Here is a 27440-nt window from a genome sequence, read left to right on the forward strand (position 1 = left end):
ATTCAATCTTCAGTAAAATGTGGAATACAGGACTATGGCCTCGTTCCAGATTCATACCCTTACACAAAAAGGAATACTGGACTGCAAACTATCGCTTTGGTCTCGCATGTCAGCAAAGTTCTACTGTATCACATACAGTATTATACACCAGTGCCTAAGGCCATTTCTCCAGAGACATTCCTCCAGAACAGGCAGGTTTTATTCTAGGTTGAGGCAGAAGGGAGCAGATACTTAACATCCGACAACTCATTAAAAAGATGCACGATTTCCACATAAGAATGTTGAATTGCTTTTTAGATTACAACAGAGCATTTGACTGAGTTCGTTTGTGCAGCTTTGGGAAGTATTATATGAAATAGGCATTCCTCCTCCTCCTCTCACTGCTTTGATAACAAACTTATACGAAAACAACACACCTCAAGTCAAGCTGGACTGTGGCTTATCAGAGGCCTAAGAGTGACAAAAGAAGTGAGATGTGTCGTTCAATATACACGGGGAATACATCACACAAACGGCGCTGGACAGCTGGCATGGTGGAGTTTCAGCTGGAGGAAGGATGTTACAGAATCTGTGTTTTGCTGCTGGCAAGCAGTGAAGATGAACTTGCTGAATGGTTGTAGTGTGTAGTCTTCAGCTTGGACTGGAAGTTAATTGCAGCAAAACAAGGTGACGGAAAGAAGCTGGCAGTCCTAGATGTTAACCGATTTGTTCATCTTAGCTCCTTTCTGAGCAAACTGACAGCTGCAAGAAACAGATCAGAAGAACTGAATGGGTGCTCACAAAAACGGGCTAACAGACATATCAACTTTTGCAAATGTCAAGGAAAAAGCCTATACCATAAAAATAATTTATTTTCATTATTTTATCTCAATGTAGTACCTTTAAATTATCAATACAATACAACTGTATTAAAAATAAAAGATGCCTGGAAAAATAGAAATATTTTTTTAAAAACTGAAGAAAATTGAATTTTGCACTGTCCTAGCTATAGATAAGATTCGTAAGGAACCTTAATTTCATGACCATACAATACAAAAAATGTGTGTTATATAGATATAAAGATGCAGCGAACTTATTTTGGGACCTGACTTAACTTTCCCTCATGGGACAATCATTAGTCATATAGGTCATATTCTAATGCACTGGAGAATGATTCCTCAGCCACTTCTTGGCCACTGCCAGCTGTCTGTTCTCTGCAATACTGGTGACATCTTGGAGGGTTCAAGTTATTCAGGCAAGCCCTTAAGCTTTGCTGGCTTTATTGGCCTTGTACCATTGTACTTTTGTGGCACCTCAATACGGGCAAGTGACTGCCAATCTTTTGTTAATGTCAACACATCATATTCCTCAATAATACCCCATATGATTATTTTAAAAAGTAATTAAATGGTTCATCTTTTTTAAATAGTATGCTTGAAACTTTACTAATTAGTACTCTCTGCTTATTTGCAGATACCATTCTCTTGGTTACTTTTTCTAGGAAAGTCTGTGCTCAAACTTATCACTTGTCATTTTTACTACTCAGCATTTCTTTTACGTTTTATGTAATTACTCACGTAAAAACCAGCATTGTTTCCACCTCCATCGACAATACTACCATGTTTAGTTACACATTTCAGTGTCACATGAAATGAAATGATAGTTTTTATTAAAATACTGGACTGAATGGGTAGTTTTAGTATATAAAACAACACCCACAGCCACTAGCATACATAGAAATAAGGTTTGCCAACCTACACATACAGCAATGCCATCCTTTACGGCCTCCTACATAAACATCTGTTAGCCTAATTTTGCAATAACTAAATTAATCTAAATAAAACAAAGCTTTGTATCTCATCACACAGGATTCCCTCATGTTAGTCTAACTCAAAAAAGATAGTCTGAACCTTCTGCAATAGATGGCAGCACATAACTCATTTTCTAAAATTTGTTGGTTAGCCCATTTTTGTGAGCACCCATTCAACTGCTCCTGAAAAGTTGCTGTGGTTAAGCCCTGAACGATCAGACACGACCGAGCAATCAATAAAAACACAAAGAAACGTCTGGTTAGTGTTTTAGTCTTCTTCTATGGCTGTGAATCATGGACAGTGAAAACCAAGGAACCCGACACATTTGAAATGTGGTGCTGGCAGAGGAAGCTAAGAATACCCTGTATTTCCTTGGACATGTATTAACGAAAAAAACTAGTTCAAGGAAAAGTAAATGTTATCAGGCCATGTGGAAGAGCTCCCTGAGGATCAACGATGCAACTCATGCACTTCTTTCAGAAAGCAGAAAACTGTAGACATTGGTGACTGTGGTCGACACCATTGGTAGTAAAGTAAACATGAGAAATGTGACTTTTTTTTTTTTTTGCTATAAGCTTTACGTTGCACCGACACAGATAGGTCTTATGGCAACGATGGGATAGGAAAGACCTAGGAGTGAGAAGGAAGTGGCCGTGGCCTTCATTAAGCATTTGCCTGATGTGAAAATGGGAAACCACGGAAAACCATCTTTAGGGCTGCTGACAGTGGGGTTTGAACCCACTATCTCCCGGATGCAAGCTCACAGCCGTGCGCCCTAACCGCACAGCCAACTCGCCTGGTAGTAACGCGACTGAAAAGAAGATATTCAATATAAAATTAGTAAACCTTTTGAAAGTTCTGAAAATATTGTGCCTTCTTTCCAGTTGTTTGAATGCTGTGTCCTTATGATAATATACTGTCAAAATAGATTTTATTTTATGATAAAGGGTTTGAGAATCCAGTTAGGGAAACATCTCTCAATTTTTAGTTATGATACAATACGAATGTAGTGTCTTGAATTCGCCGATGTGGCTTGGAGCTTATTTATTTCAGAAGTTTCCCCACTGGTCCCTTTAGAACATGTCTCGTCCTTGTCTCGTATTGCCGGCGACTAGTTAGCTTATCTCAATTTAACTGGACATGTAAATGGCTTTGAAAGGTAGAGCGCCACAACCATAGAGTGTCAATGTATGGTGCGGAATAATTGCTGACCATCTCATTGGACCCCACTTCATTGAAGGCATCCTAACAGCTGAAAAATACATCAAATTCCTACATAAAAGTCTGCCAACTTTGCTAGAAAATATTCCACTGGAAACTTGGACAATGATATGGTATCCGCCTGATGTCTCGAGCGCACTCTAGGCTTGATAGAATGTTTGACGGATGTTTCATAGGATGTGGCCAGTCCCTTTAGACTTCTTTTTGAGGGGTAGGATAGAGGAAGGGGTTTTTCATAATGTGCTACAACTCTAGAGAACATGAAACATTACACAGAGGCAGCCTGCGGTAGAATTACATCAGACATGCTGGACCACGTTATTTATTCATTACGCAGCCAATTACAGGTGTGTGCAGAAAATAATGAACAACACATTGAACACTTCATTATGTAACCGAGTGTGTACAATTCTCTGACAAAGGCATTCATACAGTAGAAAAATCTTACAAGAACAAAGTAAACAAAATGTTGGCATATGCACGTAATGCAGTTACAATCCATTAAACTGTTCTTCCTTCATTTGCTTCTTTTTTTGTGATAAACACAAGACTGGACTGCTGAAGTGTATCTCAAGCATCAAATTCACATTACAATTACTTGGGATTAAATAAACGTATTACATTGTAAAAAAAACCCCTCTTTTTTCCTGCTTTCAATTTTACTTATGATAATAGGGGGTTTACATTTTAAAATACATAAGTTTGTGTTGAAAATTATACGTGTGCACATTTTTTATGTATCTATTAAGTTCATGGGCTCCTATCCTAATGTTAGGCAACTCACTGCCGGCCTTAAACTTCACTGGGACTACATCCTACTTCACAGAAATTCATCAAGCTCAGAATATTTTAAGCAAGACAATGATGGAGTCCTAGTCGCATTTCACAGGCCAGAGACTCTTTGGAAATAATTTGGTGAAAACATGGAGCTCAATCGGGTGATGCAGGATCACCAGAGATAAAAGTTGTTTAAGTATGAAGAGATAATGAGGAAGAGAGAGGAGACTGAAATGTGTTTTCAACAGGTACTCAAAGAGAAACAGCAGAGTGTGGGGTAGAACTGTTCATCGGCAGTATAGTTTCTGTTAGGCTTGTAAATGAACAAATGGTGTGTATGGACTTTGTGGTTGCAGGAATTAGGACAAGAATCATCTCTGTTTATTCATACCATGTTTTATGAAGCACTGAGGGACACTGCAGCTCAATATTGAGGATAGGATAACGCTAATGGATCATTTCAGTGCGAGAATCACAAGGACATGAGAAGTTAATGGGTCAATGTGGGGAAGAGATACGGATGCCAATAGTATTGACTTCTGTTCGAGTATGTGATTAACAGTTGTAAATTATCCCTTGAAGCATAAGCCTATGCACAGCTTCACATGGGAGTGTAGCTGCACTAGATCCATTATAGACTATATTGTCACTCCAACAAAAGTGCAAAAATGTAATTTTACCATACAGACTAAAGACAATTATGACTGTACATAAAGAAATCGTTTTGCTACTTGTTTAACATCTGACTAACTCATTGAAGGTTTTCAGGAATCGAGGGATGGGAAAGGGCTAGAACTGAGAAGGTAGCGAACGTGGCCTTAACTAAGGTATAGTATTTGCCTGGTATGAAAATGGGAAACCCTGGAAAACCATCCTTTGAGTTGCCGATGGTTTCCCGAATGTAAGCTCACAGCAGCGTGACCCTAACTGCACGGCCAAATTGTTTGGTAAATCATGTTGTTGTTTGCGTCATCAGTCTATAGACCCTATACTGTGCTAACTACGTCTACTCTACTCTGTTTGTCATATTCATACCCCTACCGTTCTTACCGCCTACACTTCCATCAAAAACTAACTGGACAAGTCCTGAGTGTCTTAGCCTTTTCCGGTCCAATGTCGAGGTGACCTCGACATTATGTTTTGTTCTATTTAAGAAGTTATTTATTGAAGTTCTTTTACCTGATTGAGGTCGATCGATATCCCCAAAGTTTCTCGAGCAAATTTTTGTGCACAAAGGAAGCAGTTCTCTCCATGGTTACCCGCGGCCTGTCAGCTGTGTTTTGTTTACATTGAGTAGTGTGCGCACGTGTTGCACATTACTACCAAATGCTTAATTTAAAATGTCTTTGAAAATAACACATGCAACTTTACTGTGGTCACTTTTCACAATTTTGCTTAAAACGTCTGTGGCAAAGAAATGAAACTGGCTATTAATGGTTGAAGTTACTTGTCCTCACAGTTATTGGCAGAGTTTACCCCAGTAAACTAAGTTATAATGCAACTTTACCACTGGAATGACAATATTATTGACTTTTACTTCAGGATATACATTAGGAATGTTCAGGTAAAGCAGAAATTTTTCGATGGTACATACCTCTATTTGACCTGCAATGAAATAATTATCACTAGGTCTAAGATAGGGAAAGTGAAGCCTGTCTGCAGATGGACAGGGATCGAGAATTTCCAGAAGAGAAAATTGGACAGAAATATGTGGATGTGAGTAATGAAAAGTTTCAGGATATAGCAAGAGAATGAATGGTATTAATGACAGGCTGCACTCTAATATCTTGGAGCTTTAAAACAGGTGCAGAAAGGAAAAAACCTAAGAGGACCGAATATTACGTACGAAGTACAAAACTGGAACAGTTGTATCAATGCAAATACTTGAGATGTGTATTGTACCAAGCTAATACAGTGAACATGCAGTCAACTCTTTTACATCAGTCTGTTCTTATTTTTTTTACAAGCTGCTTTACGCCACACTGACACAGATAGGTCTTGTGGCAATGATGGGATAGGAAAGGCCTAGGAGTTGGAAGGAAGCGGCCATGAAGGTACAGCCCCAGCATTTGACTGGTGTGAAAATGGGAAACCACAGGAAACCATCTTCAGGGCTGCCGACAGTAGGGTTCGAACCCTCTAACTCCCGGATGCAAGCTCACAGAGTCTGTTCTTAGACCAAGTACGAGACTGCACGTAAGTTGGAAGTAATGGACATGAAGTAGTAGAGTTATTCTTTTATAATACGAGATATGTTCAAAAATTAACCAAACTTTCAACACACTGCGCATTTATCAAACAATTAGTTATGTACATGTTGGGATTGTGGGGATATTAGGAGCAGCCCATCAACGTTTACTTCTGCTGCCAATTTATGGAGACGTGTTAAATGATGGACATGAAAACGTGATCATCAAAGCAGTGTGCGAAACATTTGCAGAGACCGAAGAAACTGCAGGAGATCAGGTTGAATGTGAAAGAAGTCCTTTTTGATATTAATGGCCTTGTGAACCATGAACTTCTACCTGAGAGTCCAACAGTGAACCACTGGTATTATTTCAAAGTCTTCAGATGTTTGAAAGAAAATGTCAGGAGAAAATCACCAGAGTTGTGAAGAAACAACTAATGAAGCCTCCATCGTGCATCACTGTGGTTTGATGAACATGAAGACTGCTGCGCTTCCCCATTCACTGTACTCACCTGCCAAGCTTCAGCAAGAATTTCTTCGATTCCCTAAATTGAAATTCACCCTGAAGATACCCACTGAAGATATCACATGGAAATTGAAGGCAGAAATGCGTGAATCCACCACTGATTACCAGAACTGGAAATAGCTTTAGAGGAGGGGAGTACTAACCATGCTGCAACTGAACAGTCATTTACAAAGTTTGGTTATCTTTTGAACAGACCTCTGATTTACGAAGAAACAAGCCAGTACTTACAAAAAACCATAAGTCTTCAACCAATGAAGTTCATAACAACTAAGTGCAGGATGACGTGAGCAAAAATGAAGTCTGCAAATCCCCTCTCAGGACTGATTCCGTAGAACTGGGTCTTATTTTGTGGGTTCACTTGCAGCCTCAGGCACACTGAAACATATTGTAACAACACTTTTAATAATACCATGAACCATGTGGTTGAAAATGTTTGTATACAAAAATAGGTTGAAATTCTCGCAGCCCCACAGAGAAGTGTTCAACTCATTCTTGTTTATTCTAAGACGGTCAAATGTCTTCCTGGCTAAATGATCTTTGGATCAGAGGACTGAGGTTAATTTCTCTGTGTTCATTTCAACACACTTGTTCATGTACATACACCACAGTAACACACTTCCCTCCATATAACCAATGGCAAAGTTGTGGAAATCAGAAAAATATATAACTTGCCATTAATTGTGAACCTACCCGCAGTGTTCAAACGACGCTGTTGTTACCGTTTCATCCCTTGGTGTTATTTGACAGGATTAGGCTATGTGCTCTCTCACTCATGCCACACACAATCAACCACTGCTAACATACCGGTAATACTGTATGTGTGAATTTAGTGTTGATAAATGTACGCCTCAACAGTTAGGATTCTTAGCTATGTTTTGGAGATTAGTCTTAGATTTAGAGGTGAATATCCTATAGGTTTCCTTGTAATAAGTGCCACAAAATTGCATTTGCTTATACGTTACGGGAGCGTTTTGAGTGAGCGGCTGAGGGCACACAACACATGGATCAATGTTGTAAAAAGCTACAAGATTCTCTGAAAATGAACTACACAGTACGGAATAGAAATTAATAATCAATAATATGCAGCATCGCTTTAGGAAGTGCTTACAAAATCACACCCACTTCTTTTTAACGTCAAATTCACCTTGCCTGCGTGCGGCTCAGAAGGCGAAGCAACTGACAAGCTTCACATACTGCCACTGTTCCACAGGAAAGCAGGTGCAAGGTGCCATATGAAACTGGCTAGATATCCACATGCATAGACGCTAGTATTACAACGAGTGAAAATATACGCTATCAGTTACATACAAGACAAATTCACACTGGTCACCTGATAAATCTCTGTAACATCCTCCCATCATGCTCTCATGTGGGCATAGACCGGCAACCACTTTCATGTTCTCAATGACAAATGCTTCAAATTATAGAGGACACTGTATTAAGCTAATGTCTGGTCCCAAGTCCAGAATGGGAAAGGAGGAGGGTTAGCTAGCTTGGCAACCAGCTGTAAAAACTGCTAACGCAGAGTGTCGAGCGGCGGTAAATAACTCGACCCCCCATAGGGGCCAACGGCTTCGGGCGGATAAGCCCCTTTGGGTGGGGTGATGCTCCCCTCAGTGTAGGAAATGACACTGGAACCCATAATCTGTGTCTTTGGCCCAACAGCAAAACGGACAGAGGAACCTCCTTTTTATGGTTCTCATCGGTCGTGGAGACGGATGAGGTCATGCCAGACAGACTGGCTGTGAAGGCACAACTCAATGGTATTTTGAGTCTGCGGCAGTCCGTTGTGGTCGTGGTACTAGAACCTGGTGTTAATGCAAAATAGTGGACACTTCAAGAATACAACTATCAGTGCATACACAGCATTGCAAGTTTCAATTTTTACGCTGATCAAAACAACAAAAACATTTGCAAATGACATGTCCTTTTATACAACGTAACCCTTTTACAATCCAAGAAGAGAGGACTTATTTTACCATTTTAATTGTATCATTTGTTTTAGACGGTCTGTTGAATTGGACAATTGTCACTACTGTACAATATTTTCCATTGTGATGTTTTTAGAACCATATTTGTAATTGTTAGCTGAGGATGACCCTTGAAGGGTCGAAACCAGTACTGTGAATGATAGCATGTAAATAAATGTATTGATAAGGTGGAGGCTTCAGTATCAATCTTATGTTGTAGCTACAATCAATATGGAAACGAAACTTATAGATTATGACTAGAACCTGGATGTCACATTTCATATGTGCCGCAGGGTATAGTTCCGAGATCATAGTGTATGGGTCACTTCCTTGCAAGCTGTGATCCACCTTAACAAAATCCCACTTGTGGCACTTTTTCCTGCTGTCACGCCGTTCAACTCAAGTCCAACAGCAATGGGATAAGGATGGTGGAGGCAGGTTTTCGGGTGAAACTGGAAGCCTCTAGTTCGGACCTGCACATTGGCAGCAGATGTGTGATGGTCATTTTCTGAGACCCCGTGACTACTGAGGAATTCGGTCCTGCATCAAGTGTTTGTGAAGGCCTATTTACGATCACCGGTGTCCACCCTGAATGCGGAAGGCCCTAGAAAATGTGGGCTAAACATTGATAGTCGCACTCTCAACTGGCTGGGAGGCGGCACCCAACGGGCCATCCCTTATGCGGTCGAAAAACGAAGATTACCAAAACTTTGATTATAGGAACCTGGAATATTCAAACCCTACTTGATTTGAAAGACAATAACAGACCAGAGAGAAGAACAGAGCTTGTCACCCATGAGCTTGGATGAATGAACATTGATATTGCTGCCTTAAGTGAAACCAGACTGTCCAGCGAAGATCAACTTATAGAGTTCAGCTCAGGCTACACAATCTTCTGAAAGGGAAAAGATGAGGGAGAACACCGCATTCATGGTGTTGGATTCGCTGTGAAGACCACATTGGTGAATGATTATCAGCTAACTTCAACTGCTGTCAGCAAAAGAATTATGACTCTCCAAATCCCACTCTCTGGAGCCAAATCTATGAAACTCATCTCCGCCATATGCTCCCACCTTGGATGTTGATGTAGAAGCTAAACACCAATTCTACAACCTGTGTAGCACTACCATCACCAAAGTACCACCAAGAGACAAGCTCTTACTACTTGGCAATTTCAACGCCAGAGTTGGTAAAGATCACCAATTATGGGGCAATGTGATGGGAAAACATGGACTTGGCAACTGTAATGCCAATGGTCTACTACTCCTTGGTTTATGTGCTGAACACGAACACTTTATTACTAATACTCAGTTCCGCTTGCCTAACCGCTACAAGACCACTGACGCATCCTCGCTCAAAGCACTAGCACATCCTTGATTATCATCACTAGGCAATGTGATAAAAAAGATGTCCTTGTTACAAGGACAGCAAGAAACGTAGATTACTGCTGGACAGATCATAAGTTCCTTTTCTGCCGGTTGAAAATCTCAATCTGTTGCAAACCAAAAAGATCCATCCACAACCTGCCCAAAAAGAAATTAGATACTTCTAAACTTCAAATTGAATCCACTGCTACAGATTACAGAAAAGCAATCTTAAATAAACTGGCTAGTCATCCAGTCAGCAGCGATAGTACTGCATACCAAACTCATGGTGTACAAAGCTGTTATCATTTCTATGCTGCTGTATGGGTGTGAAATTTGGACACACTATCGCCGTGATATCAAAAACTTGAGCGCTTCCACCAACAGAAAATGAGATACACCTTGAATATTAAGTGGGAGGACTATGTGACCAACATGGCAGTTCTTGACAAAGCGCAGCTAAATAGCACTGAGGCAACAATCATCGCTCATCAACTGAGATGGTTAGGCCATGTTCATCGCATGTGTGATACCAGGTGAACTTTGCTCCAGCAATAGACAGACTACATGGAGCCCCTCTTAAACGTTTTAAGGACCAGGTGAAACACATCATGAATACATGGGAAAAATGTGCTGTGGACCGTTCACTGTGGCAGAACACTACACCCACCGCTGTCAACTTGTTTGAAAGAAAACGCCGCAGACATCAAGAGGCTAAGCGACAAGCAAGAAAACTCTGTCAATTACAACCCCACCCTCCTGCATCCATTCAGTGTGATTTGTGTGGGCGTATGTTTTATGCCAGGATTGGTCTGTTTAGTCATTGTAAACACATCCACAAACTGAGTTGAACTGGTCAATGTATGCAGGAAGATGTTATATATACTCGGATCAAGCTACAGCCGACGGCGACGATTGAATATGTGGACCTTTATCTACCCTTTGACAGAAATGCTTCGCTAATAAAGAACAATGAAAACAAACGAGGAAGAGCCCTAAGAGGAAGATCGAACGAACCGAACCCGATGGCACTACAGCCCTTGAAGGGCCTTTGCCTACCAAGCGACCACTGCTCAGCCCGAAGGCCTGCAGATTGCGAGGTGTCACGTGGTCAGTACGACAAATCCTCTCGGCTGTTATTCTTGGCATCTGAGACCGGGGCCGCCATCTCACCGTCAGATAGCTCCTCAATTCTAATCACGTAGGCTGAGTGGACCTCGAACCAGCCCTCAGGTCCAGGTAAAAATCCCTGACCTGGCCGGAAATCGAACCCGGGGCCTCCGGGTGAGAGGCAGGCACACTACCCCTACACCACGGGGCCGGCTAAGAGGAAGATCAGAAGGAATAAAAGACGAGGAATGGAACACAACTGCCAGAGAAAGTAAATAATTGAAATATAATTCCCAAGAGTTACAAGGCTAGTAACTTCCCAAGGGCAGCGGAATTCCGAAAGAACAATCATATATATCCCTAGTGATTTAACGTCAGACTAACACAGGTTTAATTAAGGCACAAACCCAGCATTTGCCCTTTGTCAACATGGAAAAACACAGAAAACCCATCTCCAGGGCTTCTGAAGGTGGGGTTGGAATTCACCATCTCCCAAACTGCTACATGAGCCAATTCACTCTGGGTCTAGAGAAAAGGGTAGGTGATTGCAATATAGCTTACAGACCACCAATCTTGGGGGAACTATAAGTTCGGGCAGTGCTTTGTTGTCAGAAATGTAATGATAACCTGCTTGGTCTGCAGTAAATGGTCAAAAACATCAAAGGTCATTTCAAAACTTGTTTTTAAAACAATTAAACTGATTTTCAGCCAGTAGGAAAAATAAGATGTAGAAACCTGCACAGAAATGTTCAAGGAATCATGATGTGGTTAAAAACTGATAACAGTAGCAGGTAGGATTCTAAAAATGATGAATGGCCTACTAGTGAATTGGACAATATGACAGACAGCCAGAAATCTGTCCCCTTGAGTCCCACAATTTCTAATACAGGTGGATATTCTGATGAAAATGAGGGAAGAACAGCCATCACGCACCTGCCTGGTCTAACACTATTACAATGTTGGCCAGCAGATAGGAGAGGTGCGTGACAAAAGTGACCTCTCTGCAGCGTTCATATGGAGTGATGAGGATATTAAGCCTCAGTGTTATTCAACATGTGTGTCTGTTTCCTCATTATTGGCACACACCCAGCCATGCAGGTAGCCCATGCAAAATGCCATAGTAATATTTTTGGACACATGCCAAGCTTTTGACAATATTGGCCATAGTCATATTTTTAAAAACCTTCAATCTGAAGGAATAACTAAAAAACTGGTGAACATAATTTTCAATCTGCAAAGAGGAAACACTACTCAGAATGGTAAAACAAAACCTGCAAGGCTCTCCAACATCAGGAACCCTTTATAATTTAGCCACTGACCACATCTTGGATGAATTAAATGAAGACAGTCTCACATGTCAACGTGGGAAACCTCTAACTCCAGAGCTACCACCATTAACCGCCAAGGGCTTCACATATCATCATCGTGCATAACAGTGAAAAAGCAATCAATCTCACGAAGCTACCCTGCAGGAGGTTTAGAGAAATCATATACCTTGAGAGATCCCCAAACGGAAAGTAAGGAATATTTGAAACTTCTCAACATTCCGGAAATTGATGCTCAAAGAAACGTGAAGGCCCGGAACAGTCTGTATGATACTAGAAAAAATCAGCAAGAATTAAGAGATTGTGAATTATCCTCTTGGTGTTCACTAACTCAATGAGGGCCTGGATACATCTATACACCAGCAAATTCTTGGGTCAGGCAAGAGGTGACAAAAAAATGACAAAACATTTCTGCAGTGCGCTCTGTACCCGGCAGATCCATGGAAAACAACCTCCGATTGCACTGCTACGGAGAGAAAGAAACTCTTGCTCATGTCCTAGAATCCTGCGAACACGGAGAGCTTCTGCGAAACACTCTACACCAATTGGCAGTTTTCGTCGTATCAGAACTTGGTAACTGTCTAATTCACGAAGATAGAAATGTGCGTATCAGCTTATCAAAATACTAATGCCAGTCAAGTTTTCTGAATGCCACAATAGCTTAGAGAGCATTGCATCCACTGACTACAGGAGCGCCAGCACCTACCTCATGAGGGACGCAAAATTGAAAATTCACACAACAGTAAATCTTAGGTTCAAACAAACACAAAAACGGATTCCGCAGAATAAAAACTTCAGGTGTTCAAAGGTTAAAAAAAAACTCCCAAGACAATTGAATGACAGGCAGGATACATGATGTGTGTATTCTCCCAGGAGAGCATTATAACAAAGGTGAAGGAAACTTAACAAAGTGAGTTAGTAGCCGAGATCTTTTCGAGGATAGCAGGAAGTCTGCAGAATAAATCTTCATATCATGGTGCCCATTGCAATAAAGGGCGTCGACAATCAGAGACGTCATTATTTTCAATGATAATGTAAGGCCCCACACGATAAGCTGGAAGAAAGTCACTGGACACCGCTAGAACACCTGCTTATAGCCCAGATTTATCACCTGTGATTTATCGTTTGTTCGGACCACACAAAATGGCATTGGGGGATAGCAATTCAACAACAGTAAGAAGACGCAGAGCAAAGTTTTCTGCGAAACGTAAAGAATTTCACCTTATTTTCTTGACACGGCATAAGCCCAACAAAAGCCTATATCATGTCAACAGTAAAGGAGTTTGTGTGTAACTGGCCGCAAACACATTCCCCTGCTTTCTTTGAGGATAGAATTTGAAAACTTCCAATTGAATGGGGAAAGATGTGTTCCTAAATAAATGAGGTTATTACGCAGAAAAAGTGACCATATTGCTTTCACACATCTCGGCTGAATCTCTAAAATATGAAATCCATGACAAATTCATAACCGTATGACAGGTACGGACACATTTCTCCTGATAACCTCACATACTGACCTATCCTGTGTTGATGCAACTTTCTTCCCACATCAATACACAAGATCTGTCACAATGACACCCTCATGACGAAGCTGGGAGACAGAAATGAGCTCATCAGCAGAGAAATGGATGTAGGAGAATTAGGGGCTGATGAGATGTGGAGATTGCCATTGTCGTGTTTCCCCCTCTTCGCAGACTGGCCTATCATTTACTTATAACCTGTCATTAGGCTGCTATCTATCCAATTTGCTACAATTCAAGACACTGATGTTACACCCAGTCTGCTGCCTCAAGGGGGACTGGAGACTCCTCAATGATTACCATAGATGGATCACACAATGACCTTAATACCAGCAGTTCTAATCAGTGACATGCACAACGTAAAGGAAATTTTTACTAAAATATGAAAAAGAAATTAGAATGTGAGTATTTTAATGCTAACCAAGAATTTTCCTTACAATGAAACAACAAAATAGATTACTGGTCATTTACGGTAGGCTTCACCTGATCACAAAACTACAAATGTCATGTCACTTTCTGACCACATATCTGAAGCTCTAGTTATTTGTAGACAGAAATTTAGTGTTACCAGACTGCTGTTCCCAAAATGTGGTTTTCATTCATCACACGTTTACTGGAAAATGGTCTTGATACATACTGGAAAGCCCAAGTCATTGCAAATCTTAACAGGAGGGAAGATTTATTCAAAACAATGTTTGAAGGTGTCAAACCTTTTCAATACAATTTATTTTTCTTTTCATCAGTCAGTTTCTTGACTCAAAATCTTTAACGAGGAATTCTGATTATAATATTAAATTTTTTAAAAACTTTAGTTTATGTTATTTTAAAATTTCTTGTTTAACAATACATAAAAGTACCCATTTGACTAGAATAACTACCAGTGTGAAGCAGAATGCATTGAGACAATGTTAATCCTTAAATAAAAGTTCTGGGATACACAACCTGACTATGAATTTAACATTGTTGAATCACTCTAGCTAGTTATTTAAAATCAGTCTTATAGTCTATTAATATGAAGGTTCATCCTTGGACACGTATTATTGATGATACACTTTAATGTTTACGTTCGAAAACTCTTTTATTAAGGTGCACTAACTGCTCCATTTCTGTTAACTCCTATTGAGAGAACATACGTAAAATGGATATTCCTATATGGATTGTCAATTTGAATTTAAATAGTTGACTAAGTTGACCTATTTGACACTGCATTCTCTATTTAAAAGGGCAATTTTGTAAGTTTTTTAAAAAACTTTTAAAATCATTATTTGATTTTAACTGAGACATTATGTCGATCCTGTGTCACCTCTATAAATTCAGATTTATGCGATTGAAATGAGTACATAAAATTTTTGTCATGTTATATATAAATGTTTTGCTGTTAAAGTAGTGAGCCACTTGTTGGAGAGAGTCGAACAGGGGACTTCTCAATCTTCTTCTTCTTCTTCCTCTTGTGCCATGTCCTCGCAGAACGTTGGCGATCAGTAGCATGATCTGTTGTTTGTTCATAGCTGTTCTGAACAGAGTAAGCTTTGTCACCCCAAACCACTGGCTCAAGTTGCCGAGCCATGATGTCCTACTTCTCCCCGGACCACGTTTTCCATTAATTTTCCCTTGGAGTATTACTTGCAGAAGGTGGTATTTAGAGTTCCGCATCATATGACCAAAGTATTCTAGTTTCCTTCTCTTGATGGTAGTGAGAATTTCTGGTTCTTTGTTCATACGGTGCAAAATGTCTATACTGGTCATTTTAGCTGTCCAAGGTATCTTCAGCATCCTTCGGTACGTCCACATTTCAAATGCTTGCAATCTCTTGCACATGACTTCTCAATATGTTCATATAAATGATGAATTCAGGAACTTCAATATGAAGAACGGAGTTGAAATGAGTGTCTCCTTGTCTCTCTCGCGGCTGGCACTACACATCCAGTCAATTGGGTAGTGTATTGTTATGTATTGTTGAATAAGAAAATTTAAAATAACAAACTAAATAGTTTAAAAAAATTTAATTATAATCAGAATTCCTAGTTAAAGATTTTGAGTCGAGAAACTGGCTGATGATGCCCTAAATGAGGGCGAAACATGTCCCAACAACTGAATCGATGTTAATGTAAAAATTCTACTTGTAAAGGAGAATAAATTGTATAGAAAAGGTGGACACCTTCAAAAATTGTTTTGAATACATATTATATGACAGCTCAATACAGACGAAGAAAATTAGATTTATAACATGTAATATAGTAGCCAACCAGGGAGGGAAGATGTCACAGTAGACTATACACATTACATGTTTGCAATTTAACATTTCATATTCTGTCTCAACTTGTTACTGTCAGTGACAGGACGGTGTGGACTTGGCTAAGTGGAAGGACGTGTTCACTGTTGCATCTCGCTGTGATAGTGCAGGAAGCAGAAACGGTGTCCTACAAGAATGTTTAATGCACATGTTGCCATGTTCCACTTCAGTTGAACGATTGTCGCACTCTGTCCACTGCTTCAGAATGTTAGTTTAGTTCATTGCCTTTCCTATATGACGGGGCTCAGGCTATGAAGCCTGCTATTATGCTATTATACAACAGCTTTATACAATTTACAAAATAATGTACATAAAACCATTTTTACACACATTTCTAAAAATCACTAAAATTAATTTACTTAACCTCTATAATTTTGTATCCTTATTGATAAGAACTAATTATTACTTTTTTTACGTTACCGGTAGTGAGATCTACTTTTTACATAGTTGAGCACCACATTAAACATTTCCTTTTAAATAGCCTCGGATTGCCTATGCCTCTAATTTCAGCTGGGATTGAGTTCCAGGAACGTATGGTAGCAGGTATGAATGAGTTGTACGAATTACTGTGGTGAATGGGAATGGACAAGAGGGAACGTGTTGACCTTGAGGGAGCTCTTTTTTCTTTTTTTTTTGCTAGGGGCTTTACGTCGCACCGACACAGATAGGTCTTATGGCGATGATGGGATGGGAAAGGCCCAGGAGTTGGAAGGAAGCGGCCGTGGCCTTAATTAAGGTACAGCCCCAGCATTTGCCTGGTGTGAAAATGGGAAACCACGGAAAACCATCTTCAGGGCTGCCGATAGTGGGATTCGAACCTACTATCTCCCGGATGCAAGCTCACAGCCGCGCGCCTCTACACGCACGGCCAACTCGCCCGGTGAGGGAGCTCTATCGGAAGGGGAGAGGTATTTAAAGTCTGTTCTAAGATAGTCTGGTTTGTTTGTTTGCAGAATACTGTGGAGAAGGGAAACAGCGTGGTATTTACGTCGTTCAATCAATCTTAGCTATGACAGCTGAGAGAGGAAAGAGCTAATATGAGTTTGGATTGGGATATTTAATACGAATAGAGCACAAGCATTGTAGGCTTGCTGTAGCTGATATGAATGTGTTTTGCTCATACTATACTATACTATATATATATCGTATGGCTTTACAAGTACACAAAAAAAAACTAATATCAAATGGAAATGTCCAAATTTGACAACCAGTCCAGAGCACTCTGAGTAACTTGGTGTAGAAGCCTCATATCACCATTAAATGCTCGACGTGGGCACTCCTTAACGATGTGTTCCATTGTCTGCTCCTCCGCTCCACAGTCGCAGTCAGCAGATGAACGGAAACCCCATTTCTTCAACACGTAGCCACACCTCCCTTGACCCGTCCTAATTCGGTTCAGCTTCAACCAGGTTTGACGCGGCAGTTGGAATCCTTCAACCTTCTTTGTTGGCTTTTGAACCAAGTGAGCGTTGTTGGGTGGATGTTCATGCCAATGCTGTCACCACTCAGAGGTCATGTCGAGAGAACTGATACTTTTAAAATCAGTCCAGGGTGGTTTGCGTGATTTCAGACGAGTTGTTGGTGGGTGTTGTAGGGCATCGTACAAGGGAGAGTTCTTATGAGAAGAGATCTTCTTGAGCAAGTTTACCTTAGCTGCTTTCCTCCTTAGATCTGGCGGGGCAATATTAGCTAACACAGGTAACCACTGAATGGGAGTAGATCTGACAGTACCAGTGATAACTCTCATGGCTTCATTAAGCTGGACATCAATCTTTGTTGTGTGAATGCTGTTTTGCCATACAGGAGCACAGTATTCACCAGCAGAATACACAAGAGCGAGTGCAGCAGTGCGTAGGGTATTGGCGTCCGCACCCCAGCTACTTCCAGCAATCTTGCGGAGTAGATTCATTCTGGAGCCAAGTTTCTTAGATAACGTGCTGCACTGTTGTTTGAACATCAAGGACCGATCCAGAGTGATTCCTAGATATTTGCGATTGTAGTTAAGTGGTACTTCGGTTCCGTCAAAAGTCACATGTAGCTTCCTATGGGCTTCCTTATTATTTAGATGGAATGCAGTAACCTGTTTTATTTGGGTTAGGTTGAAGTCTCCATTTATGGAAGTAGTCATTCAATTTCGTCAGATCACTTGTCAGTACATTCTCACAATGCATAAGACCTTTACTCTGGAAGACTAACGCTAGGTCATCTGCATACTGGGTTTTCAATGAGTCAGTGTCTGGCATATCATGAATATACAAGTTAAACAGAATGGGGGCCAGAACTGATCCCTGAGGTAGGCCACTGTTTAGAGTCCTCCATCTGCTAGATTGTCCGTTCAGAAACACCTTAAAGCGTCTGTCAGATAGCATGTTGTTCACTAGAAACGCCAGCTTTTGACATGGGATGATTTCAATAAACTTCAACATCAAGCCAACCCTCCACACAGTGTCATAAGCTGCTCCAAGGTCCACAAAAACTGCAGCTGATCGAAGACCTCGTTGAAATCCAGCTTCAACTAGAGTCGTCAATGTTAAAACCTGGTCGCAGCAGCTACGATGTTTCCTAAAGCCACCTTGTACAACAGGGATGGTTTGACCAATGGCCTCTTGAATACGATTTAGAATAAGCCTTTCTAGTAGCTTATAGGTCATGCTGAGTAGCGATACTGGCCGGCAGTGAGAAGCATCGGTTCCGTCTTTGCCTGGTTTCAGGATGGCAATTATCTTAGCCTGCTTGAAAAGCTTTGGTAATCTTCCAGTTCGTAGAATTTCAATGAAGAATTCAATGAGCCACAATTTTGTTTTAGCTCCTATGGCTTTAAGAAACTCTGGATATACACCATCAAAGCCAACAGCTTTATTTACCTTTAGCATATTCAAGGCTATATCAAGTTCCTCAATGCTGAGTCACCTGAGTAGTCAGGATGTGGTGTTACATTGGATCTCTTTATGTACAATTTATTTCTCACAATTCGTGTATGTGCCTTGTCAATTTTAGCTTTTGAATTCTTCATTAGTCTGGATGCAACAGCATTGGCATTCACACGTGAGACTGTGCTTGACAGCCTTGGATCTGTACCAAGTTTTCCTTATAAGGTTCCAGGCTTTGCGACTAGAATGTGTAAAGTTAAGTTCTGCCACTGTTTTATGCCATTTTTCTCTTCTGTTCTTATTGAGAGCTCTCAAAAGGTCATCAGCTGTTGTATCATCGTGAGATTCTTGACATTTAACATACAAATCATTACATTCTTGAGACCATCCGGGGATGTATTCCTTCTGAAACCCACGTGGAATATAGTTTTTGGCATTAACTTTAATAGCATGCACAAATTGTTCATAATTGGATGGAATTGGGGGAATTCACTGAACGGTGTTATCAAGGACTTTCTGAAACAGTTCCCAAGTTGAAAATTCCATCGAGGTTGTGGGATGGATGCGACTAGTGAAATTTCTGTACCATAATAAATAATGACTGGCCTATGTTGGCTGTGTGGGAAAGACTTGATGACTTTTCGTTGTGTCATATCATTATTTCCAGATTTAGATATAATGCACAGATCAGGAGAATAATCCTTTAACCACCTACCAAATCAGAACGTTCCTGGATCTTTAGCATTGTACACAAGCTGAAGATTGTACAGATCCATCCATCAACATCTATATCATGATTTACTTTTCCGTCAATGTCATTTATGAACTGAATGTTGTGCCATGGTGTGTTAAGAGCATCTTCAAAAAATGCGTCTTCATTAAAGTGTTTAAAATCTCTATATGTAATTAATTTTGGCTTGAATTTAAGGCACTTCAAGGAATACGCAGCGTAAACCATGTCATGTCGGGAGAGACTGGGAACGGGCATTTGTCCACGAGTTTGGATTCAGTTTGTATTATTAGTAATTATTAGATCGAGGAGCGTACGTGAGTTGGCAACATGATGTGTAAGGTTTAGGGGTAGTATTGTCAAATTAATGGATGAAAATATCTGTCAATCGTTTTGTTTCGGTAGATTTGTTTGTCAAGTTTGTATTCAAGTCTCCCATTAAAATCAGATGCTCATACCTGGGTGTTAGGTCATGTAGGGCTTCTTCCAGATTTCTGATGTTACCAGTCTTCGGTGGACGATACACCACACCAAGCAAGCACATCGTTCCGCGAACTATGAGTTCAACGAACAAGAATTCAGGGCTATTGGTGAATTCACTGGGGGATTTTAATATCACCTTATACTTCACATCATCCCGTATATACATACCGACTCCTCCACCGAGCTTACCGCTCCTGTCATTCCTAACTAATGAATAACCATTCATACTAATAAGACATGAAGGAATAGATTGACGCAACCACGACTCTGAGAATAGTATGGCATGCAGGAGAATATTTCAGAGAATTCTGGGAAATGTGGGAGAATGCCCTGAGTGTTTATATGAGCCATTTGTAAGAGGTAGGGTAAAGCGAAAGAACGTCTTGAAGGCGATTAGCGGTACTTAGGGTAGGGGCTGAGTAATACAGGTAGTGACCTGTTTGGGACTGTGGGTTGGAGAGGCTGAAACTAGAGGCATTTGTTTCCTGGCTCCTTGCTGCTGCCCACTTGAAATTTAACTGTAGATATAAAAGGAAAAATTACACTAGATAAAATTAAGAAACTAAAAATTGAAATTAATGATAAAAATGCAGGCTATAGCTACAGTTGAAATTCTGATTAAATTCTATACAGCAGTATTTAGTTTACAGAATGTAGACTCATGGTTAGCGAACATGATTGAGATCTTCGCGGTTTGACACAGGTATTTTAAGAGTTCCCTGCTTAACATAAATCATGCCATCCTTCGACCACACGTTCCACACACTGAACTTACTTACAGCGTCCTGCAGAAGCCGTAGTCTCTCTGGGGTTAGGTCCTCTCTAGTTGTTTTGTTTGTACCCTTGAGTTTCTTTTCCAGTACGAAACAAACTTCACAATTATGGGTCTTGGATGGCCATTTTGACTTCTTCCAACCCTATGCGATCTGTCTATTTCGTCCACTGAGAGTTCCAGCCCAATTTCACAAGCAATATCAATGACAATATTGTCCATGTTTTCTCCTGCAGTTTCTTCCACACCAAAGAAACGCAAGGACTGTCTTCTTTGATACTGCTCTAAACTGTCTGTTTTAATTTGCAGCTCCCTTTTTAATTTCCTTATGGTTGTGTCTCTTTCTTCCAGCGTATGCTTTAGTTCCTCAGTCACACTCGTATTGAAATTTATGATTTCTTTCAGCTGTCTACAACTGTCTTCATCACCTGATCTTGGATGAGGTTGGCAAGCGTACTGAGAGTTTCCTTACTGCTCAGTGCTTCCTGCACTGCTTGCTTGGCACCTCTTTAACTGTGGGGGGCAGGGTTCCTTTTGTAGATATTTCGCTTCAGGTTTCACTGAACACTTCACGAACACTCTGACGTGCATAACTGTACAAGTTAGAATAATGCATCACACTTACGACTGTCAAACTGCTAAAATTCACCTCCTAATGCCGCACAAACCATGAGCCTCGTATTTCGTGACTACACTATCCGCCATTACAAGGCTATGTTCTTACCAAGCGATGCCATGTTCGAAACTGCTCTGCAGCTTGCTGTTGCCTACAGGGAGACCAAAGAAGTTCAGTTTTAAACAGTGCAAATCATGCCAGGTCGTGCCATTCTTCTTACCACACATCTGCTAGTGTATTGTACGTATATTGTAGGTACTTTTCAAACTCGTACAAGGTTTAAAATCGTAACCCGTAGTGCACAATATGACTTCCGGACATCATGACAGCACACCCAAGGAAAAGGAAACCCTAAGATGACATTACTGACTGGATTTCTGAAAGTATGTCAGGCACTGACACGGAGAAAGATGACTATTTTCCCTGTGATGTGAATAGTGGTTCAGAGCTGGAAATCGGTAATAGTGATGATGGCAGTAATGAAACTGACAGCGAGTCTGGCAAGGATTGTAGTATCACGTTCACGGAAAGAAGTCAGAGATGTGATGAAGGGGCTGGATATTTCTTTGAATAATACATCTAGTTTTCGTTGGGTTACCAGTGTGAAAAATATCGAAGGGCTTTCACAAAATTGTCCTCTGAAGCAATTTAAGAGCATGTCGCTTGCGAGAGCAATGATTATTTCTTACTGAAAATGGACACAATATATTCTCTGCAGAGCTGCTACTGGAAATGGCATGATGTATGACCAAAGGATATCAAGGCGCTCATTCCTGTAGCAATAGATATGGGAATGTGTAGCAAACCTTCCCTCAAGTCTTCTGTTCAAGACAGTTTCAGTAACCAATACTTCAGGATTTTCTGAAGTTTTCTCAAGTAATCAGTACCAGCTGCTGAGGTCAGTCATTCCTGCATTTTAAAAATAATGCAAATCAGATAACTTAAGGACTTGATGGAGATCAGACCAATATAGACTTGACCGAGGACACTTAGGATGATATTTTTGAGTGTGGGCAAGATCTCTCTATCAATGAGAGCATGCTAAAATTAAGGCCAGTAATCATTCGAGCAATATCTACCCTGTACACCTTCATCTAAGTCGTCATGTGAAATACACTGGTAAATGTAATTTGCAGGTTGATGTCTTCGCAAGTGATAACGGAACTGATGTCTCTGGGATATGTTGTTGACATGGACAGTTTTCGTAGACTTACTGCATGCAGGCACAGGTGCTTATGATCAACAGGAAGGCCTTCCAGAGAGTACGAAGGCAGTAAAGAGTATGGATAACAGAAGATAAGGAGCCTCCGTGGCTCAGGCGGCAGCGCACTGGCCTCTCACCGCTGGGTTCTGTGATTCAAATCCCGGTCACTCCACGTGAGATTTGCGCAGGACAAAGCAGAGGCGGGACAGGTTTTTCTCTGGGTAATCTGTCTGGTTTTCCCTGTCATATTTCATTCCAGCAACACTCCCCAATATCATTCCATTTCATCTGTCATTCATTAATCATTGCCCCAGAGAAGTGAGACAGGCTTCGGCAGCCGGCACAATTTCTATCCTCGCCGTTCGATAGGGGCTTCATTCATTCCATTCCTGACCCAGTTGAATGACTGGAAACAGGCTCGATTTTCTTAACAGAAGATGAAAAGATGTTGGCCTGCACACGGCAAAATACTGGGAGAGTGAACACTTTAGGTAGTGCTGGGGTACAACACAAAGTGTTAAAAATCAAACATTCAGGTTGATCGTTACTGTTCTACGTATCCATTTCAAATACTCATGGTACGGTGACACTTAATAACTGACGTTGCTCTCATAAATAGCTGTATTGCTTACAACACTCAGAACCCAGGAAAGCCGGGCTGAGTGGCTCAGACGGTTGAGGCACTGGCCTTCTGACCCCAACTTGGCAGGTTCGATCCCGGCTCAGTCCGGTGGTATTTGAAGGTGCTCAAATACGACAGCCTCGTGTCGGTAGATTTACTGGCACGTAAAAGAACTCATGCGGGACTAAATTCCGGCACCTCTGTGTCTCCGAAAACCGTAAAAGTAGTTAGTGGGACATAAAGCAAATATTATTATTATGAACCCAGGAAAAAGGTTATCCTGCAGAAAGTTTCGGGAGAATATTATTCACAGCCTCCTGGAAAATTTAGAACGCCGAATATCAAACAAATCAGGAAGAAAACACTCAACACCTACCTGATAGAGAGGCACTTCAGAAAACAATTTGAGGATAAGTAATACAAATCTAATTCTACAGTGTGTTCTATAACACCAGAAAACTAAACCAAAACCCATGGTGCAACAGCCCCGAAGGGCCATGGCCTACCAAGCAATCGCTGCTCAGTGCGAAGGCCTGGAGATTATGCAGGATCATAGGTCAGCACAACGAATCCTCTCGACCATTATTCTTGGCTTTCTAGATGGGGGACGCTATCTCACCATCATATAGCTCCTCAATTGTAACCATGTAGCTGAGTGGATCATGAACCAGCCCTCAGATCCAGGTAAAATTGCTGATCTGGCCGGGAATCAAACCCAGGAACTCCGGGTGAGAGGCAGGTATGCCAACCCTACACCGCAGGGCTGGCTTCTATGTGCAAAAAAAAGGGAAAGGAGCCTGCAGACGTAAGCAAACAAGCTACTTTTGTTCAAACTCCCCAAACAATCCGCCCTCTTTGAAGCGTTACAAAGAATACTGCATGTGTCACTAAAGTACTGATTTTCCGTGATGAAGGATGATGAAATAAATCACTACCATCAATTTATCACAAAAATAACTTACAATGTTTCAGGTTTGGTTTTTGCAGTGTATTTCTGTAGTGTATCGATTAATAGAAAATTCATTTTGAGGCCAGACTGACTAATTTAGGAGGTGGAAGGAAGCAGAACTCACAGGTTTCTACAGTAAGTATTTTCTCAATTGTACCATTTTTGTATAAATTGTATTGTTTTTTACCATGTATATACAGTGGGTAATGTCACATACATTCCAATATTACTTCTAAGTTCTGTGAATAGGAACATAAGTTACCATCAGTTTACCACAAAATAATTTTTCCCATTTTTTTACAGTGTCAACATTGTTCCCAAAATATTAATTTTCAGTAGTTTCTTATACTTGAGGGGAAAAAAATCCATTTTTCACTGCTTAATTAAAGACTTCCACAGTAAAGTTCCAAATTTCATTTGGCAACATAGGGGTTAAGATGAGATCATCAAACCACGCAACACCTTACCGTTCAAGGTATCTCCACAGAGACTGGCGAGAAACGTAAGTCATGGTGAGGTGATGTTCGTGATGACCTGACAGGTTAAATCTATTGTCTGTAGACGGAAAGTTAGTATTCAGAAGAATGGGATCCGCTAGAGTAACGTGGGGTGAATTGGATAACTGTATTAAAACAGTCCAACCCACGAAGGTGGTTGGTAGTCTGATGGACACCATGGTGACTATTAAACCAAGGAGCTGGTATTCTCTTAGCTAACCAGGGAGAGTGATACCGACATGTTTGCTAATTCTTGTCACCTGATTGGCTACATTTAGAGATCGTCTGTGGTGAAATATAGACATTTTTGGTTTGATATTCACCAGTTTCTTAGTTCTTTACATTACTGGCTCAACTCATCTAAATTCATATTTTGTCTTTCTATTGATTTCAATAATTTATCTGTCATCTTTTACTTCATGGTATGAATGAGAAGGATACATTCACCAGACTGAGAACCATTCTACTGTACAGAATAGAAGTTTTATTTCTCATTGAATTTGAATACATGTAATAGACTTCGTCGAATCTGCTCCTAAAAGACTGTCTACCTAACCTACTAGCTTTGCCACAAATGAGTGAAGTGAATAAAAACTAGTTAAAGCTAAGTGAGATGTGAATAAAACTGCACCTACATGTATCTTACTTTTTCTGGGGAGGCTAGTTACATCTTCATTTTGGTGTGAATAAAGAGTACATTCTACTTATTTGGTCTGGATGCATCTTAATTTTTTTAAGACTGGTGGAGCATGCTAACTTTTTCGTCGCTGCTTGGCAGTTCTCATCATGGTGATGTTCCTGTCAATTAGATAGGAGAAAACATATCGTGTTTGAAGTGATGTGAGCAAATGTATGGACTCCTATGTTTCAGTAGTGAAAATGTAGACTTTTCGACATTGGCATTGTTGGCAGTAACTGAAGAAACATGAGTGGGAGTCCTACTTCCCAGAAAATGGATGGAGGTACTTCTTGGTTGTATAGGTGATCCAGGCTTCCAGGATGGAGTAGCAGAGGAGTTCGGAGTTGATCGAACAACAGTATGTAAAAATGTTAATTTTGTTATGGATTGTGCTCTTGACAAAGCTAACAGTTGGATAAAATTTCCTTCCACAATACAGGAAATTAATAATGCTTACACTGGCACACTCGTTTTTATCTGCCAACCGTTATAGGCGCATTGGACTGCATGCAGACACAAATAAAGAAGCCATTTGTGGACGGCGATGAGTATATAAATCGGGAAGGGTATGCCACTATCTGTGTGCAAGCTACGGACAATGCGATGACAAATTTACAAGTTTAAGCACAAAGTGCCTGGTAGTGTGCACGATGCTAGGATATGGAGAAGTAGCCCAATTAGAAACATTGATTCTCAGTTCCATGGTAATGCTTGCTTCTTTGGTCAGCAATTTGGGCTATGGAATATCTCCATGGCTTATTACTCCATTTAAGCCAGCAGGAAATGCTATAATGCCCTTTCCACTTGGCTCATGCAGTTATCCGACTGTGCCACATAAGAGGCTTCTGATAAGTTCACCTGCATACACCCCAGCATCAGTGGGTAGGGTCTGACACATCCCACTCTGACGAGTCTACAGTAGTGTCAGACCTAAGACGAAATGCTGGTTAATAGAGCAAACGCCTGAAAAGCCATACACCTAATTTTTGATCTGATTTTTGATATGCTCTATTGGTGGAAAAATATCTGATTCCCTCTATGGGAATTTAGAATTACCATTTGGAATTGCTAGGCGGGCATTAATTCCATTGTGGAGTTTTATCTCCCGTATGCAGTTATCAGACTGTGCCACATAAGAGGCTTCTGATAAGTTCACCTGCATACACCCCAGCATCAGTGGGTAGGATTTCGCCACAAATGATCTTTGCTCCAATACGGCTGATGATGACCCCTAGATGGGTCGAAACTAGTACCGTATAATTTTGTAATCTTGTGAATATATTGTATTGAAAAGGTGGAAACATTTAAGTTATTATTATTATTACATCCCACTCTGACGAGTCTAGTGTCAGACCTAAGACGAAATGCTGGTTAATAGAGCAAACGCCTGAAAAGCCATACATCTAATTTTTGATCTGATTTTTTTACAAATTGCCTGTTGAACCCGTTTCTTTTTGCTATAAAATAAATAGTATCCAATTCATTTTTACAATCTGCTTCTGACATGGGTATATTATAAGCTCTATAAATCATACTGTAAAAGGAGGCCCTCTTATGTGCTGCCGGGTGTACGGAATTTTGTTTAATTACGTTTGCCGTTAGAGTAGGTAGGTAGAGTAGGTTATTATGATCCTTAGATGAGGGAGAATCAGTCTCAGTTCTCTTAGTATTGCGCCTAAGTGTATTAGTTTTGTTGACTAACTTGTTCTGTTTATCTACAAGTAGGTATGCGATTTTATCATTTACGTAATTTTGAAACGAACTCCATTCTAATAGGGCAATGGAGGCAGACGCGATGAGATGGGCCTCGTATAATAATCAGACTCATTCAAACATTCCTGTATTTCAAGAGCCAGTTATTAATCTTTCAGAGACTTATTTTGATAAGTCCGAAATAAGTGTTATGGAGAAAGGTCCCAAATTCAATTGGCCCG

The 27440-nt window shown here is 40.5% G+C and overlaps 1 protein-coding gene across 1 annotated transcript in view; it reads right to left on the minus strand.

The window, feature by feature from the left end:
- The window catches only part of Dad1 (dolichyl-diphosphooligosaccharide--protein glycosyltransferase subunit), a 73135-nt gene that overhangs the window by 33640 nt on the left and 12055 nt on the right, over positions 1–27440 (minus strand). Inside the window, exon 2 of the mRNA XM_067155836.2 lies at positions 6731–6877. Coding sequence (XP_067011937.1) covers positions 6747–6877 — 131 coding nt within the window. The 3' untranslated portion in view covers positions 6731–6746. The remainder of the gene's footprint in view (positions 1–6730; positions 6878–27440) is intronic.

This window comes from Anabrus simplex, chromosome 11 (assembly GCF_040414725.1).
Source record: "Anabrus simplex isolate iqAnaSimp1 chromosome 11, ASM4041472v1, whole genome shotgun sequence".
Taxonomy (NCBI): domain Eukaryota; kingdom Metazoa; phylum Arthropoda; class Insecta; order Orthoptera; family Tettigoniidae; genus Anabrus; species Anabrus simplex.